This window comes from Dermacentor silvarum, chromosome 4 (genome assembly GCF_013339745.2).
Source record: "Dermacentor silvarum isolate Dsil-2018 chromosome 4, BIME_Dsil_1.4, whole genome shotgun sequence".
Lineage (NCBI taxonomy): Eukaryota > Metazoa > Arthropoda > Arachnida > Ixodida > Ixodidae > Dermacentor > Dermacentor silvarum.
This window is the reverse complement of record NC_051157.2, coordinates 95,393,947-95,413,030: the sequence shown is the minus strand read 5'-3', so window position 1 is coordinate 95,413,030 and position 19,084 is coordinate 95,393,947. Positions and strand designations below refer to the sequence as shown.

At 47.5% G+C, this 19,084-nt stretch overlaps 1 protein-coding gene across 1 annotated transcript in view; it reads left to right on the top strand.

Moving 5' to 3' along the window:
• Positions 1 to 18,673, top strand: part of LOC125944739 (cytochrome P450 2J2-like) — a 287,966-nt gene extending 269,293 nt beyond the window's left edge. The window contains exons 6-9 of the mRNA XM_049665844.1: positions 3,597 to 3,712; positions 5,360 to 5,618; positions 7,387 to 7,577; positions 18,117 to 18,673. Of these exons, the coding sequence (XP_049521801.1) occupies positions 3,597 to 3,712; positions 5,360 to 5,618; positions 7,387 to 7,577; positions 18,117 to 18,295 (745 nt within the window). The 3' untranslated portion in view covers positions 18,296 to 18,673. The remainder of the gene's footprint in view (positions 1 to 3,596; positions 3,713 to 5,359; positions 5,619 to 7,386; positions 7,578 to 18,116) is intronic.
• Positions 18,674 to 19,084: the final 411 nt, after the last annotated feature.

The following is a 19,084-nucleotide window of genomic DNA, read 5'->3' as shown; positions in this document are numbered from 1 at the left end:
GAGCGCTAACGCGTTACTGCATGCTTTTATTGGCTCGTAGAATATTAGTGCACATGCCCTCAGCTGCAAAGATTAGGATCTCAATTCCTGTAGCTCATTATTATGCCTTAATGCAACATAGGTGAAAAACCTCTCACTTTATGGTCACTTGCAACCATCTCAGTAAAAATTTGACTCTTTTGATATTGACACGTGTACTTGTTTATCTTTCAACGGTGACCGTCATTCAGTTTTGCTGCTGTTTTCTTCATTGTCACTACTACGTGACAATATACTAATAAACCAATAGCGATGTTCCCACCTGACACGCATCCAGAAGGTGCGTTGTTATTGTCTAACTATTTTCACGCGACAAAACGTTCAGCCAGAAGAAAAATGCAAACAGGGGATGACTGGCGGGATCATCCTGCAGACGAGACATATGAAGCTAGGAGATGACAGTTGCAGAAACTAAGGCAGACAGCTTAAGGGCGGCGTTCTAGTGCTGTAGAAGAAAGAAACAAACATTAGCCGCGCTCAACGCTAGGTGAAGGTTCCGCGCATGGAAGAGTACTGTTAACTCCCTGATCGACTGCCTAGCCGAGAATATCGCATTTTAAGCATGAAAGGCTCCCCTTGTTGGCGACCTCCAATAGACCTTGAGCGAAAATCCAGAGCCGTTATCCGGGCACTCAAGACGAGAACCAAACGAGAACCTATGATAATATCCGGGCATTGTTGCGACAGCAAAATGAGATCATCCTCGCCTTCATGCACTAACCGTGTTTCCGTTGTTTTATTTGTAACCGTTGGCCTGCGGTATACCAACGCCACATTCCACCGACGTTCTGCACAACTAGGGATTCTCCCCTCACGCAACTCCTGGCGCGTTAACGCGGCCGCTGGGGTGCCTGTTAGCCTGCTCTGCTCCGGTGAGGCGCCCTCGAGACATGGCATCGCAGCCAATGGGAATTCATGTGCCATGTAGCTGCTCGAGACGATAGACGCCGGCTTTTACAGAGTAAGCTCTTATGCGCTCATTCCAATAGCCGTTTCGGGTCGCGATGATGCCGCCGCCGGCGGCCGCGTAACCGCTATCACCGGAAACGCGAAAAACGTACCCGATTCCCGCCGGGATCGAACCCGCGCCCGCTGCGTGGGAGCCGGATACTCTACCACTGAGATACGCAAGCACTTGCTAACGGGCAGCGGAAACATGCCTTAAAACGCTCCCAAGCACGCAGGGGGAGACGACTCGTGCCTCCGCCAGTATGGTGGCGCCATCTAGGTAAGATGCCTGCAAACGGAGCGTCCGCAGGCACAAGCGACGATATGCGATTCAGACGAGGCACGCAATCAACGTGTCACGAGCTGCCGAGCCTCCGCCAGTGTGGTGGTGCCATCTAGTTAAGGTGCCTGCAAATGCGGGGCGCCTGACATGTAAGCTGCTTGATCGGGCTCAGCAGACTGCAGTGCAGGCATTACAAGCCTCAGCTCGCCGTCGACGCCGGGCGTACAGTTCAGATTATTCTCGTCAAAACGAGGCGAACAGACTGCAGCGAAGACCCAGTTGTGCGTGGTGCCCAAATTGAAGCTACTCTTGAGCCGCTCTGCCAGCGTGCGCTGTGACTGTGCTGCGTGTGCCTCGCAGGCCTGTGACTTTTTCGCTCAATGAGCCTTTTGAAGCTTTCTCATCAAAAAATGTTAATGTGAGAGCTTGCATGTCCATTGCTATGCCCCCTTAGCGAATCTGTTGAGTTGGATTGGGCCCGCCGGCATTGCACTCCTAATATCTGTATTCTTATTAGTCTCCTTTAAAAAATTTGTTTCGAAATACTCTGCCTGAATGGCACAGCCATCAGTTACAATTGCTCCACAAATTTGCAAAAAAGCTAAACCAATACAGCTATCTTATTGTCTTATAGTGATAGTTTACGCCTTTTATAATTAATTATATCGTTAGAAAATGTTATACCTTTTCATACCCCAGAAATCAATCAACGCAGGGGCGAAGTCTGCAGCTGTTCAGCGTCACATTGTGGTCAGTGATAATCCCTGCGCTCTGCAATTCGAAATTAATAAAAGTGGTTGTGGCATGTAAAACCCCAGAAATGAATAAAAGCTGAGAGTAAAGTAAATTTACAGTGCGTAGCCATGATGTGCTTTCTTGATAAGCCCTTGCATAACTTGTAGAGTTTAGATGCTCATTGCAGAGCTGAACATGATAATGTTTAGGGGACACAAGTTACAAAAGGTTTATCTCATGACCTCAATAAATATCGCCACTTTAGCTGAGCGGTAAACAATGATTGTATATTCATTTTGGTTCGAAATTGGTGGGAAGACTGATAGAAAATTTGGAGTTGTTTTAACTCGACAGCGTTAAGGTCCCCGTGTCTCAGAAGATCGTCCCGCAAGATAACATTTCCGTATATATTTAGGTATATGCACATGCCAGGCCTTGTTATATCACATTGGGTATATGCCGGTTATATTGCCAGAACATTCCATCACTAAAGTGGCTGATACCTTGTCCCACATTCTTGGCAAAGCTATTCCTCAGAATCTTGATAATGACCGCCCACAAACAAATGTCATGAAACAAAACACCGACAGCACATGCCTTTTAAGTTAAATGATCTGAGACTGAAACATTATAAGGGCGAAACAATAATAGAAACCTGGCAATTATGTAATTTATATTTTTTTGGCGTGCTTGTGCACTTACCTCTGGGATCGGTACCCGCTAGAGGTCGCGTTTCTACCAGAAAGCTAGCCTTCGTGGATAGAATTGGCCGCCAGAGTTTCCCGGAAAACATTACGGTTACATAAGCTGCAGTTTCCGGGAAGCGTGAGAAGCAGTCATGGATCTTTCAAGGCTATCGCTTTCCACTCTTGAAGGCAAAGTTTAGGCGTCCTCCAAATGTTTAAATAATTTTCTTTTTGTCATTAGGAGGGGCACGTACGCAGTGGCACATGACCCAGAGACCCGAGCTTGCGTCAACGATCTTCATTGAACAGCGCCACATAACCTAGTGACCGAAGTTAGCGTGAAAAAGGTTCATTGAAGAGCGGCCCATACGCAGTGACACATATGCAGTGACCCACCACCTGTCGGTGGCTTAGCGGCTATGGTGTTGCACTGCTAAACATGTCGCGGGATCAAATCTCAGCCGCGGAGGCCGCATTTAGATGAGGGCGAAATGCAAAAACGACTGTGTCGCGTGCATTGGGAGCACGTTTATGATTCCCTGGTGGTTAAAATTAATCCGGAGTCTGCCACTGCGGCGTGCCTCATAATCAAATCGTGGTTTTAGCACGTAAAACTCAAGAATTATTTCATACGCAGTCACCCAGCTTGGTCTGCCGGTTGGTTTCGGACACGGTTCCTTTAGCACAGCAGCTCCATTCCGTACCCACCCATTATATCGCCCAAGTTGGCGGGAAAACGGCTTGATCGAAAGATAGATCGTCAACTGAAATTGAATTAAGTTCCACAAAATGTTAACTGGATTACAAATAGGGGTATTTATTCAAAGCTCTCATAAACTTCCCATAATGCAAAATGTTGTAGCTGGCCACTTTTGCTTTCCTGTAGCTTCTTTTTCTATTTCTAGGGAACTAATTGAGATGAACGAGGACACAAAGAATAACGGGCGTACGAAGAGTTACATCGACCTGTACATGGAGAAGATGCACGAAGCAGGAAAAGACGAGAAACAGTATTACACAGGTACATCACCTCTTAAGAATTGCTTTGCATCTCTTGTAAGTTTACTGCAATGGCCTCTCTGTAGCTGGACGCTTGACAGCATTCGCGGTTCTTTGGTGTGCTCTTATAACGCTCTAAGCGATAGAATGGAGCCAAACAACGGAATCGGATGTCACCAGCATCCTGTTTTTACTAGCAACGCCTGTCGGTAGAGCTAGCTAAGCCCATTCATACTGGCTCACTTAGTTCACAACTCCTAGAGTGTGTACCTTAAATTTGAAGATCAGACGCTTTGAAAGGCTTGTGCAATCAATCTACTAAGGTTACCTTGTCGTCACGTTTTTCACCTTTTAATAAATAAAATTAAAGCCCCTATCTTAAAGAAAGATGTTTGAACGCGAAGCTTTCTCCCATGCAAACTGAATCAAAGTCAAAGTCCAAAGCCAACGACCACGCAATGAACCCAAGAAATGCAGAGCAACCCGATGAGACGCATTATGTGATTCGATTGCTTGTTTAGGATTGTATTTTTTGAACGTTGAAGTTGAATGAAGACACATTTGGTTAAGTTGCATAGCCTTTATTTTAGATCATGTAGCTGTTGATTACACGCACACACTCACACTTTCACGGACGACTCTACATTTGCACAGTATTGCCTTGTGATCGCTGTGGTAGACTGTTAGAGACACCTGTAGAAGACCGTGAGAGATTATAAACCGTTGCCGAAACATGGGATCGGCCTTACGGGCACGATCGGGCTCGCGCTTGCGTTCGCGTACGGCAGCCTTTTCTGCTGTGCGCTGCATCCGCAGCGTACCTATGGTGACGGCCGGGAATGCATTGTTGTGACAAGCGTCATGCATTGCAGATATATACTGTTCATCTGGGTAGCGTGGCGTTGCAGTTCCCATTGTTCTTATCGGTGCAACTGCGAATATAAACTGTAATGTTCTAGGATACGTATGTCGTGCGCCGTTGTTCTATTGTGTACGCAGATGCGCAGATAGTTCCATTGTGTAACTTGGCTTTCCTACAGTGCGTTTTCGGTGCTCACGGACGAATCGCTGAGACATAGAAAGCTTCGCTTTAATAATATTGCAGTTGTGTATAAAAGTAACTCTGCTATGATTACAGGCGGAATGAAGTATCGCCATCGCGTACAAGTCGCGTTCTAGAACGCTTCAAGTGCACTGGCACTGTGTCTCAAGTGGACGAGAATACTTACAGCAAACCGCTTGCTTTGTTGTGCGACATGGTTTTCTTGCTATTAGACGCTACAAGCGCCCTTATTTTCCCGCAACGCTTCCCCTAGCCATACATAGGTGAGTTTTCCTCTCTTGAGTGTTGCTATGCCATGCCACAGCGTTCGCCTACACGCCCACAGAGGTTATCAGTAGTTCTCACACGCTGTTTTATCCATTTTTCGTACCATCTTTTGGGGAAATTCTTCATTCTCGGCCGAATATACGCAAATTTGCTCCAGCCATTACCTTTGCTCAATCATGAAATTATGTGCATCAGCGTGCAGTAGCGCCTGAATCTAGTGAGACCTAATGTGAATGAATTTGGCTGTTCACTCGCCCAGACAAGATGCATAGAGCATACGACTAGCATGTTAGAGACTTTATACCGATAACTGGAGTCCGTTCGGAATTTTTCACGCAGTGAATGGCCTTGTCGGAAGCATGAATGACATCCTCATGGGTGGGGTCACCAGCGGTAATCTTTACCTTCATTGGAACCTGCTTAACATAGCCAGCCGTGCGGAGACGCTGCAAGTCGACCTGCAACGAGAGATTGACGCCGTGGTATGTAGCGGTTGCTTACCTAGCTGGGAAGACCACACGTCTATGCCACTGACCATGGCCACCATCTGGGAGACGTTCCGCTGGAAATTGGGTACACCATTCAACATACCACGCGCGTATGTACACTTATTGCTCAATCATTGTTGCACAATTGATGACTTTCATTCGGAGAAGCAGTAAATATGCAGTCAAAGAACTGTGATTTTCGTTTGTCTTATACGTTGTTCTTTATTGTCAGTCATTCACTTAGCGCAGCACGGTTGTCGTGCCTCGGAGCTCAAATACGCCCACGCGAGGGTGCGCTTGTCAACTGCAAATTACGCTTTATGCCTGCGATGGTAGCAGTTTCAATATTGCCCTGTTTAATGGATGTGGAGGTCGTTTTAGCATAGAACTTCGGATCATCATAGGGACACGTGTACTTATCTATCCTTTTTCCTGGGGCTCTATTTCACGCACTAACTTGAGGCTATCTCTGAGCGCAAGATGCGCCTGCATAATTTGGAACTTCCTCGAATTTTGTTGTTGATTCTATCTGCTGTGTAGGTTCTCTCCGACATTTGCGCAATCAAATTGTATTCGTGACGTGAATTGTGTAGTACTTACAGGAAGGCACGCGGGCGCAAGAGATTAGGCTGCAACGTTGGATGAAGAATGTATAAAAGCCGACGTGCTTGACCCGCACATCAGATTTCCGACGATCGCCAACTGCTTTCGCCGCCTACCCTGTTGCTTTGAATCTCCATTGATGTTATGGGCACACGCTCACTCATTAATAAGTTAGTTTCATCATTCATATTTTTACAACTCTGCTCTTAACCATACCTACAACGCGGCAATAGCCAATAATATTCTGAGCTGAAATGAATTGAATTCTGGGGAGTTACGTGGCAAAACCACAATTTTATTATGAGGCACGCCGTAGTGGGGGACAGCGAAATAATTTTGACCTCAAGGGGATCTTTAACGTGCCACCAACGTACGGGTCACGGGTGCTGTTGAATTTGTCTCCCATCAAAATTCGGCTGCCGCGGCAGGGATTTGATTCATTGACCTCACGTTTAGCAGCACCGGACTATATCCGATAAGCCACCGCCACGGGTACAACATTTTCACCGAATTCTTGTAGATGAATAATTTCGCCGTGATCAACGTAGCTGTTGCCTATATCATACACGATTTTTCCCAAGCACCGTCTTATTAACTCTGTCATTCTGCATGTTCCTAAATATAACATTGAGAATACCCTATCATAGCTACATACATGCACTAGAAGCAATATCGCACTATTAAAATGCTAGGGTAAGCGTAATTAGCTTTTGGTAGAGTGAAGCTGCAGAAAACTTTGGATCACTATTCCGCTCAAAGAATATTATTCGTTGTGATGTACTTCGCGCTAGCTCTGCCACTGTGTCAAGAAACAGAAACAAATGAAAACAATGAGCGAAAAAGAACAGCAATAGCAGTGATAATTGTTCGCAGCGAACATCTTTATTTGAAATAAAGATCAACTGGAGTTGTCGCAGTTTGCTGGTGATCGATAGCCCTCCTTACTTGAACAATATTATAGGATAAGATACAAAAAGCCTAAATGCTGGCATTACGTGGAACCTAAATAAAACAGAATTATGTGTAACAGCAGCAAAAGTAAGTGTCCATTTGCAAACGTTTTTGTTGTAACTGTCGTCGAATGTTTGGGCCACACAAGTTTCATATACAAGAATGAGACACACCCACGATGCACTATCGTCAATATTCGTCACAAATGCCAGCGTCTCCAGCGAAGTGTTTAAGTAATTTCCTTGTTTCGCGATGCTATACCTTTGTTGACCATGGGCCTAACACTTTGGCAGTGAAATCTTTTTTTTTTCTTGTGGATTTCAGAGTTGCAGAAGACACAAAGATTGGTAAATACGACATTAAAAAAGGCACCGTGGTATTCCCAAATCTCATGACAGCCCACAGGGACCATAATTTGTGGAAGAATCCAGAAGAGTTTAACCCTTCCCGATTCTTAAATCCAGATGGGAGAGCTAAGACAAGGAGACCCGATGGTTTGCTGTCCTTTTCTGTAGGTAAGGTCAACTTTTCGCGCTATTGTTAGAGCGCAGCTGTTAGGCGCCCGTTTCTGAAGTGAGTGTCGGCGTCCAACCTCGTAACTGAGCGAACGAGCCCAGCGAAACATGAGAGCGAACGCGGAGCGCAGCGGTGGATGAAAACAGCGGCGAGAGCGAAGAAAGCACGAGGAAGAGGGTGCAGCGGGGCCATGAGGTGGAAAGCGGAGGAGAGTATGGCGAAAGCGTGAGAAGAAAAGCGTACTGCCGCGCATGAGGGGCTTTGCAGCAACGATGGCTACAAGATGGTGCCAGAGTAGCGCGCGTCGTATGTATGGAATCAAACCGCTGCATGAGCGGATGTCGGTCTGCGGCGCCTGCTGTGAATCGCGTCCACGCGTCACCGACGCGCTTCCTCTCACAATTTACCGATTAGTGAGGCAGTCGCGCCACACTTCGCCACGTTTGAAACGTGCCGCACGAGGGATATTGTCCACGCCAGCCGATATATGGCGAAATGATAACACGTATACAGCTGCGGTCAAATTTCGCATTAGGGAATATCGTAATCGTCGGTAAATTTTTTAACAGTGACACTGTTTAACCCTGCCGTAATGTGTGGTTCGTATCAAGAAACTGCCGTGCCGTCGCCATGGTAACCAGTAGGGCGGCGCTTGCGCACACGGTCTCCTCCTCGCCAGCTCCCTCCCTTCCGAACCCCGCCTCTCTTCTCTCCGCGTCGCGCTGAGCCAGGAGAAAAAAAAAGGCGAAAGCTTGCACTAGGCCACGCAAAGCTCAAGACACAGCGAAGCTGGCTGATGGATTGCGTCTCTTGGTTGTAGCTAGGTTTAACTTGGCTATGTCGCAGTTTAAATTTGGTTGTAGCTAGGCCTATACTGGTGTGCGTCATCTGTGCCATCGTAGTGGAAAGGCTGCGGTAGTACTGGAAAGGTGCGCCGCGCCATCACGCCACTGCCGCGCTATCACCGCCGCCACAGCTGGTATGACGTCATGTGTCCCCGCACCATCGCGCTACCGCCGAACACCTTGCCGGTACTACCGCAGCCTTTCCAGTACTATCACAGATGACGTACACGAGTATAGGCGTAGCTGCAACCAATTTTAAACCTCGACATAGCCAAGTTCAACCTAGCTACAACCAAGAGGCACAATCAATCGGCCAGCTTCGCTGTGTCTTGAGCTTTGCGCGGCCTAGTGCAAGCTTTCAGATATTTTGACAAATAAACAGACGGCGCACCTATAATCATCCACTTTGTGTCGACCCATCATGATAGAAATAAATTACTTTTCAAAGAATAGGTTTTCATGCGGGCGACGATCCTTGTCATAAGCATTGTTGATTGAAAAATTCGGCACATAAGAACCAACGAATGCACGATTATAAAAAAAAATGAAGTGAACAGGTCTTTCGCTCTCTCCAACCCTTTATAGATAGAAAGTTTTTGTTGTTCACTAGTTTTCTGCTGTATCACAGTTATGTACCAAGCAGTCCACCAGACCATGTAAACTACAGAACGTACGTATGAAAATTTCTGCATGTGTACTTAACGAGTGTTTTTTTCTTTCACTAGGGTGATTAAAAAAGTTGTGACATCTACTGACTTGTCGCATAGCAGGGGCGCTATAACGTAAAGATATATTCCAAACTTTTCTATTCCAATTCTGCAATCGGCCCACCACGATTGGTCCAAACACTTTCGGGCCACTCCAAACTTCGCCTGTCTGTCACGCAACGTCACGAAAACCGCGATAGCTCCCAATCTGATATAACGTGCACACACTCATTATGCATGATTAAACCACGCAAAAGAAAAATATTTATTCCTGATTCGACGCCTTCTTACCATTAGCCCTCTGCGATTGGTCCAACGGTTTCGGGCTGCGCCCACTTCGCCTGTCTGTCACGCGGCCTCACAAAATCGCGAAGACTCACCGCGTCCAAGTGACGTGTACGCGAAAATAAATGCATTATTATGCCGAACAAACCCGAAAAATTTTCTGTATAGCCAGAGACTGTCCCGTTCCGAAAGGAATAGAAGATGGCTGCCCGCCGATCGCTCAGGCCCTCGCTACTCGCACCTGCCGGTGAGCATGCATTTATTTGCGCATGATAAACCTTTTTGCGTGCTAGTAAAACGTTATCGAGCCCTTTCGGCAGGTATACGACATCGCTCTGCCAACTCTTCCTTGTATAGCATCCTTTTTAGTTACATTCTTATCCTTCCGTTGCACGCCACCGCGATTTTCGACCAGCCACCGCAAGCTAAGTAAGGCAAAGCGGACCAATCGGAGAAGCCTGCACCACCCTCTTCATGCGGTTATCTGTCACTGTGCTGGCTCGGCACCATCGAAACCATCGAACCATCGAAACCCTGTCCACTAGAGCGTGCCCCTCGCCTCTTGTCAGCCAATTAGATAACAAACACCTCTCAGTGCAGGCAATGTTATTCGTTTTGAAAGCGAACAAGGGTGACCTCCTATAAACGAGGAGAGTGTTTGATTTGGTTGTTCAGACAACGCTACGGGTCACCGTCCGATGCTTGTGTCGGTGGTTACGTAAATTTGACGTCAGGAGATTGGAATAAAAGCCGTTTGGAATAGCTTTACTTTATAGCGCCCCAGCATCCGTCATCTTGCTGACGGTGTGGCAAAAACCAAATTGCTGATCTGACAGTGAAGCTACACGCATAGCTGATGTTTCACGACTTCACCCCTGTTCTGTAGTGACCTCCCGCTGCTGTTCATTGCAATAAGTGAAGAAATATATCAATGGCGACACAGGAACTAGCCTAGGGTTGTTTATTTCAGCAGTGGGCACAACAGAAATTCCAATTTCGAACGAAAGGCGAAGCAGCGATTGCGATAGCAAATTATTAGACAGTTATACAAAGTAAGGCCATATATAACATGCGTTAACTAAATTAACAAGCATAATGTCACTCGCGCACAGGCATACATGAACACATCTCACTCAATCACCGCGGGCACTCGCGGTCAAAACGCTGGCGTGAGAAAAAAAATTTAGCGTAGCTTGCACTGGAGGCGCAATGCTAAAGCGACAGCGGAGCTAATGGGCACATAGCTAGTCCTGGCTTTTGGGGCTAGCCTAAGCGCTACCAAGTCATCCCCAGCATTCCCGGAATTTTATTAAATATTGAGCGATTATCAATTAGTTATTGATTGGCTATTGATTGGCTATCGCAAAGTATTGGCCACGTATTTCGGCTAGGCAAGCAACACCTAGTCATCCCCAGCATTTTACGGAATTTATTGATTATTTATCAATTATCTGTTAGCTATAGATTAGCTATCGATTGGCTATCGCAAGGTAATGGACACGTATTTGGGCTAGGTTAAGCACTGCCAAGTCATCCCCACCATTTTCCGAAATATATTGATTATCGATCGGTTATCGATTAGCTATTGATTGGCTATCGATTGGCTATCGACGACTGAGTCAGCTTAAGTAGTCCCAACCATGCTTAGCTAGACTTAGCCAGGCTCAGCTTCGCTAGTTCACAGGGGTATGCGCCACTGCGCTTGAACACTTTCTGCAGATCCACCAATATCGGCCCACATTTTACTTTCGCACTTTGCGGACTAACGCTCGGCTTAAACAGCTCCGCTGTTAAAAGTGACAGCAGCAGTGAGCGAATTTCCCTTGGTGCTGCCTCTCGCTTTACCGCGAACTAAGCGGCGAGAACACAACGCACATAAAGCCAGCAGCACTGGGCGCACCTATATTCTGCACTCACCGCAGTAGACTTTCAATATAGGGCCCACACGGCCGCGCTCAGACACGCCATACGCAGCCGCCAGAGTAGAATGCCCCCCTTCCCCTCCCCCGCCTGCTGCCTTACGCACCATGGAAGACAGTGCGATTCCTCCCTGCCTTCCGCTCTTGCGCGCGCGAGATCGAGCCACCATGCTCTTCGGCTCACCCCCCTCGCACGGCTTCACTAATACCTACAGCATATGGTGTGCGGCCGCGGTGATATCGCACTTAGACATTACAGTCGAACCGGGATATGTCGTGTCTGAAGGGGATCACAAAAAAATGTCGCAGTTTCACCCGAAAGGCGAAGTATCAATTGCGATAGCAAATTTGTAGAGAGCTATACGGAGTAAGGATAGTGGTTTTATCAGCTGTATAGACTTGGACATGTAGCAGAACCAGCTACGCGCAGAACTGTTGTCGACGCCGTCGGCGTTTTGCGCGCATTCGCACCGAACGCGCGCGGCGTTGGTGACGGTTGCCGGTGCCTCCGGGGGCGGCTCGGAAGTTTTCGACGAGATCAGAACGAGACACTCATCGAGCAGTGTCGGAAGTCTTTACCACCTTCTTGCCTCGTAACGTTTACATATAAATACGCATTTGGTGCCACAGCTAAACGTCGCCTCCCCTCCCTCCCTCCCGTCCCCCCACGGCCTTTCGCACGACGGAAGAAGTCACATTTGCTTTCCGTCGTGCGTCCGCTCCCCGTGAAAGCGCACGTCCCTCGCACAGTCTCACTCGCACATACAGCATACAGCGCGCGGCGACGATTTCATTGCCGTTGGAGTTCATACGGAACCTCACGGCGACGACAAGGGCGACGGGGACGACGACGCCGACGGCAGTGTCCATATAATTGGTATCGCAATAAAAAGTTTATTATACAGGTAATTTGATATATAAAAAAATGTGGTTGATCCCTCTTATATAGGAATCGGTATAGAACACGAAAGTGAAACGTGTCTTCACAGAAGTAGTGTAATGTTTATTGCACATTGATATATAATGTCTATTGGTGTTTTGTGGCTAAAGCGCCCTTAGGCGTTGATGCACCCACGCTGACGCCTGGTGGCACGTCTCCTCCATCACGACTACCAACGTCGATGACCATGAGCAACCGTCGTGCATATGGAAGCTGCACTACGCTGCACACGCTAGCACAACGCGAAAGACGAAGCACGTAACTGACACACTAATACAACGCGCAAGACAAAGCACGTAACTGAATCGTCACCGAGTCAAATCAGCGCGTACAGCGCGTCGTAATTGCAGCCTCCGCGATCAACTTCAGAAACATTTTCAGAGCTAATTGCGGAGGCCACGCTCCGCTGTGCTGAGTACGGTGAACGCCACCTAGTAGTTGGTAGTGCTTCTTGATGCCAGCGTCCCTTCGAATGCTGGCATCGAGGCGTCTTAGTGCTGATACCACCGAAGCGTTCACTGTCGGTGCGCGTTAGTGTCATAATGCAGTACTTCTCTTTTCTGCTCGTAGGCGGCGGCACCGCCCCGAGCAAGAGCGCGGGTACACGGAGGAGTGTTAGATATATAAGGCGCGTCTGTGTAACTCTCTGCGAATGCGTTTGTGGCGCAATGGGTTAAACGCTCGGCGATCTATCGTCGCGGACCGACAGGTCGTGGGTTCGATTTCCAAATTTTGCATGTTTGTGGAACTTTTTCTTCTGGTTTCTTTCTTTGTATTATGTTCTATGACGTATTTCCGTGACGGAAATACGTCAGTGAAGTCTTGGTGGACCCCGGCATAAAACACTTTCGTGTTAATAAACATTTTATAGAAAAATAAAAAGGTCACAGTTTCGCCCTAAGGATGAAGCAATGAATGCGATAGCAACACAGCAATGTCAAACGAAGTAAGCTGAGCGGCTTTGGTAGCAATATGAATTGTTGTAAACATGAGCCGATTAAGTAAGCACGTGTGTTGCGGCGTAAGTAGACCGACATGAAGAGAGACTCGATGACCACGAGAAGGCACGTGTGAAACGGTGGTGTTGATGAGAAGCGCTTCCCGTGGGCAGCGCGTGCGAAGGGACACACTTGTAGCGCTGCACTGTCGATCCGAGCAGCATTGCATGTGTAGCGTGTGTTGGAAAATGTGACCCGACTATTAATAACCGAATGAACAAGCATGGTGTGAGCGCGCACAAGCAAACATGAATAGACCACACTGAATGACTGCAGACAACGACTGTCAAAACGCTGGCAGCAAGCGCATACGCCGGAGCGGGCGAGGTACGTGCGGTCTATCGCTTCAACGGAAACTGAGCGGCGAATGCACAGCGCATACAAAGGCCAGAGCGGTGTGGAGATAAAAGACGGTGCGGGCGAGCGACGAGCGCGGTTGTTGGCAGAGTAGAAGTGCGCCCCCCCCCCCCCCCCCCCGCTCCTCCGGCGCTGCCTTCCCGCTTCCTCGCTTGCGCGTAGAAGATTGAGTGGGAAGTTGCCCTTGCGCCCGGTTGCAAAATAGGCCTTTGGTGCCGGAGCGCAGCGTCGCCCCGCCTCCCTCCCTCCCTCCCATACCGCCGCGGCGTTCGCTCTCCGTAATAGCGCGCGTCCCCCGCACGCTTCCGCTCGGGCATACGGCGCGCGGCGAAGATTTTATCTATACGGAACCTCACGGTGACGGCGATGGCAGAAATCCGGTTGAAGTGTCCATATAATTGCTATCGCAATAAAATTTCAAGGGGATTTTACTGCTGTTCATTACATACATTGATTCGTTATATGTGGGTTTGGTATATCCGGGTTCGACTCTATACAGAACATCACAGCGAAGCGACACCAACGGCGGTAATTCGCCTGGAGTGTCCATACAATTGGTATCACAATAATAATCAATTCGCATGCTCAACACTGGCCGATACTAAATTTGTTGCGGATCGTGTGCTGCTAGCATGCAAGATCATAGCGGTCAAGTTACATCTCAGTCACTTGTCTCTTTCCTGCGACTAGTAAAATAGCCCTTCCCCCCAAAATATTTTGTAATATATGTCACCACGTAAGCTTCGTTTAAATTGGCGCTAAAACCAACACTTGCTTCAACGCGAAAAATTGTTTTTTATGTCACCCGCCATGGTTACTCAGTGGCTATGGTGTTGGGCTGCTGAGCACGAGGTCGCGGGATTGAATACCGTCCACGGCGGCCGCATTTCGATGAGGGAGAAATGCGAAAACACCCGTGTACTTATATTTAGGTGTACGTTAAAGAACCCCAGGTGCTCCGAATTTCCAGGGTCCCCCACTACGGGGCGCCTCATAATCAAATCGCGATTTTGGCATGTAAAACCCCATAATTCATTCATTTGTATTAAAATTTTGGTGTAGCGTGCGACCACAGCAACGTTTTAACGCGAAAGCGTTTCTTGGCTAGGTTGGCGAAAGCGCGCACCCAGCTGCCGTCCGCAAAAGGCGCAGCTGCCGTCCGGAAAGCACGTGATCTCTCCCACCGGAACTGACACCGGCGCCAACACCTGCCGCAGCAACACTCGGCGCGCGCTCCACCCAGGCCGCCGCATCCCTCTCCAGCCGCGGCCGCATTTCCTGGCTAAGTAGACAACCAAGTAAACGTGGATAAAAATTGGAGGACTCTTAAGCTTCGCCTTTAAGAGTGGAATGCAATAGTGTTATCGGGCTCCATTCGCATGACATTTTTCTTTATGAGTAGGCTTCACTGCAACACCGAGCGTGGGAAAGCCAGCTTACAAAGACCAAGCTTACACTGATCCTCTTAAAGTTGGCTTCACGTTTAAACAGAAATGCATTGCTGGGAAGACACTTTTACAGGAGCAATTTAAGCTGTCATATCAAAATGTGAAGGCCCTAGGGCCTTTTTTATTATTTTATTAATTGTTTGGTGTTTCCCAGAGGCGCGCGCCTGTCGAAAATTTAGAAAGGCTCGGTTTTCAACATTCCCCTCAATGTTGCCTACAACAAAAGTACAGCGAAACACAATCAGAATTGGAGGATGCTTAAGCTTCGCCTTTAAAAGTGGAACGCGAGAGCTTTCAAAGATCCCTGGGTGCTTATCAGGCTTCTTTCTCGTATATTTTTAAGGCTGATATTTTTAAGTTTGAAAATGAGTTTAGAGTGAGGAACAAAATCAAAGGCTTTCTTGAAGTCCAAAAAAAATAACATAAATTTGCCCGAATTTATTTAGAATAGATGCGAAAGTATGTACGACTGAGACCAATTGAGTAACAGTGGAAAAAGCTTTCCTGAAACCATGTTGCAAAGGGGTTAGTATATTGCTATTGTTTAGAAAGTCAGTAATATAGTTAGCTATGATATGCTCAAGAATTTTGCAACAAGACGTGAGATATATGGGACGATAATTTCAGACCAATGACTTATCCCCTGTTTTAAATACTGGCACAATTATCGCTGTTTTCCGATCGCTGGGAATGCTGGATGAAAGCTCAGGAATATGCTTAGGGATCCTCTGCATCTTTTTTTTTCGTTAAAAGACTGCACTGCTATAAAAAAAAATCACAGCATATCCACGAAGTGAATGATGATGAATGGGCGAAGCACCGGGGGATCATTCGGGTAAACCACAGCTACGGACGAGAGATAGAGAGAGCGCTCGTCGGGAACGAGAGGGAAAATTACACTATCTTCCCGTAGGGGAACCCTGAGTAGTATGCGAAGCAGCCATGGGGTCGACTCAAGGTAGTTTTATCAGCTGTATAAACTTGGACATGCAGCAGCACCAGCAACGCGCAGAACTGTTGTCGACGCCGTCGGCGTTTTGCCCGCGTTCGCACCGAACGCGCGCAAAGTGGAACCGGAACCGGAAGTGGAACCGGAAGCGGAACCGGAACGCCATCTAGTGAACACTTCATAGAACTACAGGTGTCTACATACTACTACTACTACTACTACTACAGAGGAGGGAACGACCCACACCCTAAGGAGCTTCGCCCCTAACAGGGCACATTGAAATTTTTCGGCACTTTAGCGGGTAAAATACCTTCTGCCATAAGAATAATATAACCTCGTCCGGTTGGTGCGGCACACATTTCGCTGTAAACTCGTGCAGCCGGAGTAAAAACAAAAATATTTTGTGAAGACCATGTGATGTTCGAGAAAATTGTAGTTCTTGTACTGCAATAAAAAGTTGTCGCAGTTTCACCTGAAAGGCGAAGCATCAATTGCGATAGCAAACTTGTAGAGAGCTATACGGAGTAATGATATTAGCTTTATCAGCTGTATAAACTTGGACATCCAGCAGCATCGGCAACACGCAGAACTGTTGTCGACGCCATCGGCGTTTTGCCCGCGTTCGCTAAAAATGCGTGCGGCGTTGGTGACTGTTGCCGGAGCCTCTGATATAAATAGGCACTTCATGCCGCAGCTAAACGTCGCCTCCCTTCCCTCCTCCTCCCCCACGGCCTCTCGCGCTTCGGAAGAAGGCACGTTTGCTCTACATATATGGTGATTGTAAAGGAGAAAAGAGACGCCTACTTCTGCAGCCCTTAAGCGAGCACGGCGCAGAACGCGCGTTTTTTCTCCGCCGTGCGTTCACTCCCCGTGAAAGACGCGCCCCTCGCGCCCTTTCACTCGCACATACAGCGTTCGGCGCGCGGCGCTGAGCCGTGGTAGGTAAGTGGTTCTTGAGGGAAAGGGAAAGGTTGGCGCTATCTTCTGCAGCCCTTGAGGGAGCAAGGCGCGTGCTCTACATATATGGTGATTGTAAAGGAGAAAAGAGACAAGGGCTGCAGCCCTTAAGAAGCACGGCGCAACGCGCGTTTGTTCTCGCCGTGCGTTCCTCGTGAAAGAGCGCGTCCCTCGCGCCCTTTCACTCGCACATACAGCGTTCGGCGCGCGGCGACGATTTCTTCTCCAAATGACGTCATACGGAACCTCACGGCGACGGCGACGCCGACGGCAGAAATCTGCTTTTGAGTGTCCATATAATTGCTATCGCAATAAAAAGTTAAATAAACCCACTTTGACGCTTTAGCGTAAGCGTGTAGATGGAGCCTTTATATTGCGATTTATTCGCTCAAATGTTAAGCCAGCTCAACAAAGTTCATCGAAGCAGGTTTTGTCTACCAGGCGAACAAAATAGAAGCGTGGTTACGATGTGGGTACAGCTTAGTTTCACATGCACTCATTTACTGCTGCAAAACAGTGACAGAGACAGGTAAGGTTTGCGAGCTCTATGCTCTAGCTAGCTGTCACTGCTTCATTACGCTGCGTACCGTTGAATTGCTTGCGTGGTCATGTTCCATATTTTTGCATTTCGTCATCTTGTGCAACAATGTCCATAATAAACGCTATTGAAGTAACTATAGGGCTGCGAAGTTGCAGTGCAGCGTCGGGCACGCCATATGGCATATTAAAGTACACCAACAGCTTCTTGCTAAGTAGAGAACAGCTGTTTATTGATGACAGCCTTGTGGCACGAGTTTATATTTACTATTTGCCATCGTGATAAATAGGGAGCAATTAGAAAAATTGGCAGCCTCTCTAAGGTTCTACATTGGAAACGTCTATATAAAGCGCCATCAAGCTTCATATTATTTCCCGGAATCCTGGCTGTATAGAGTCCTTATTTTAACACTTTGATCACAAGTACTATTAAAACCGGTACTTATATAATTGCTGCGATTACGTCTGTGCAAAATGATTTTTGAAGCCCTAAGTTGACCTAGCTTTCGCGTTATATCCTTAATGACAGTGATCGCTGAGCAAATACTTGCTTGGCATGTGGTGAACGGTTTCCCTTGAACCACTTCAACTTTCAGGGAGAAGATCGTGCCCCGGAGAAAACATGGCCATGGTTGAGATGTTTCTATACCTGACCACACTGCTGCATCAGTTCCGCATCCTTCCCGAAAGCGACAAATCGATCATCATTACACCATTCGGTCCGTCTCCAGAACTACTAGAAACAAAACTACGGTTTCTTCGCCGCAACCACTAGTGACAAAAACAGCCGCCAAGGAGGTACCGCAAGGTATAATTGAATATGTATGTGCGAGAAGCTTGACAGCATTTCAATTAATTACGTAAGTGATTACGCTTATTTCAATGGCGGAGAGTGAGACCAACCACCTGGAAATGAATAAAAAGTACATATGAGCATTTCGAATGTAAGATGGTTCAAATATCTCAATCTTCATGGAAATTGTAGGATTAATGTTGAAGGATTTAAAATGTGTGAATGTATAAATACTCATAATAAAGACAGAGAAAGAAAGGGAAAGAAAGACAAGGAGGTTAGTCATTGTAAATACCGGCTGGCTACCCTGTACTGGGGAAAGGGGTAAAGCAAATAAAAGGTGATAGAAGAAACAAATAAATAAAATAAAAGTTGTCGCAGTTTCACCTGAAAGGCGAAGCATCAATTGCGATAGCAAATTTGTAGAGAGCTATACGGAGTAATGATAGTAGCTTTATCAGCTGTATAAACTTGGACATGCAGCAGCACCGGCAACACGCAGAACTGTTGTCGACGCCGTCGGCGTTTTGCCCGCGTTCACTCAAAATGCGTGCAGCGTTGGTGACTGTTGCCGGAGCCTCTGATATAAATAGGCACTTGGTGCCGCAGCTAAAGGTCGCCTCCCTTCCCTCCCCCTCCCCCCCCTCCCCCACGGCCTTTCGAGCGTCGGAAGAAGGCGCGTTTGCTCTACATATATGGTGATTGTAAAGAAGGAAAGAGACGCCTACTTCTGCAGCCCTTAAGGAGCACGGCGCAGAACGCGCGTTTGTT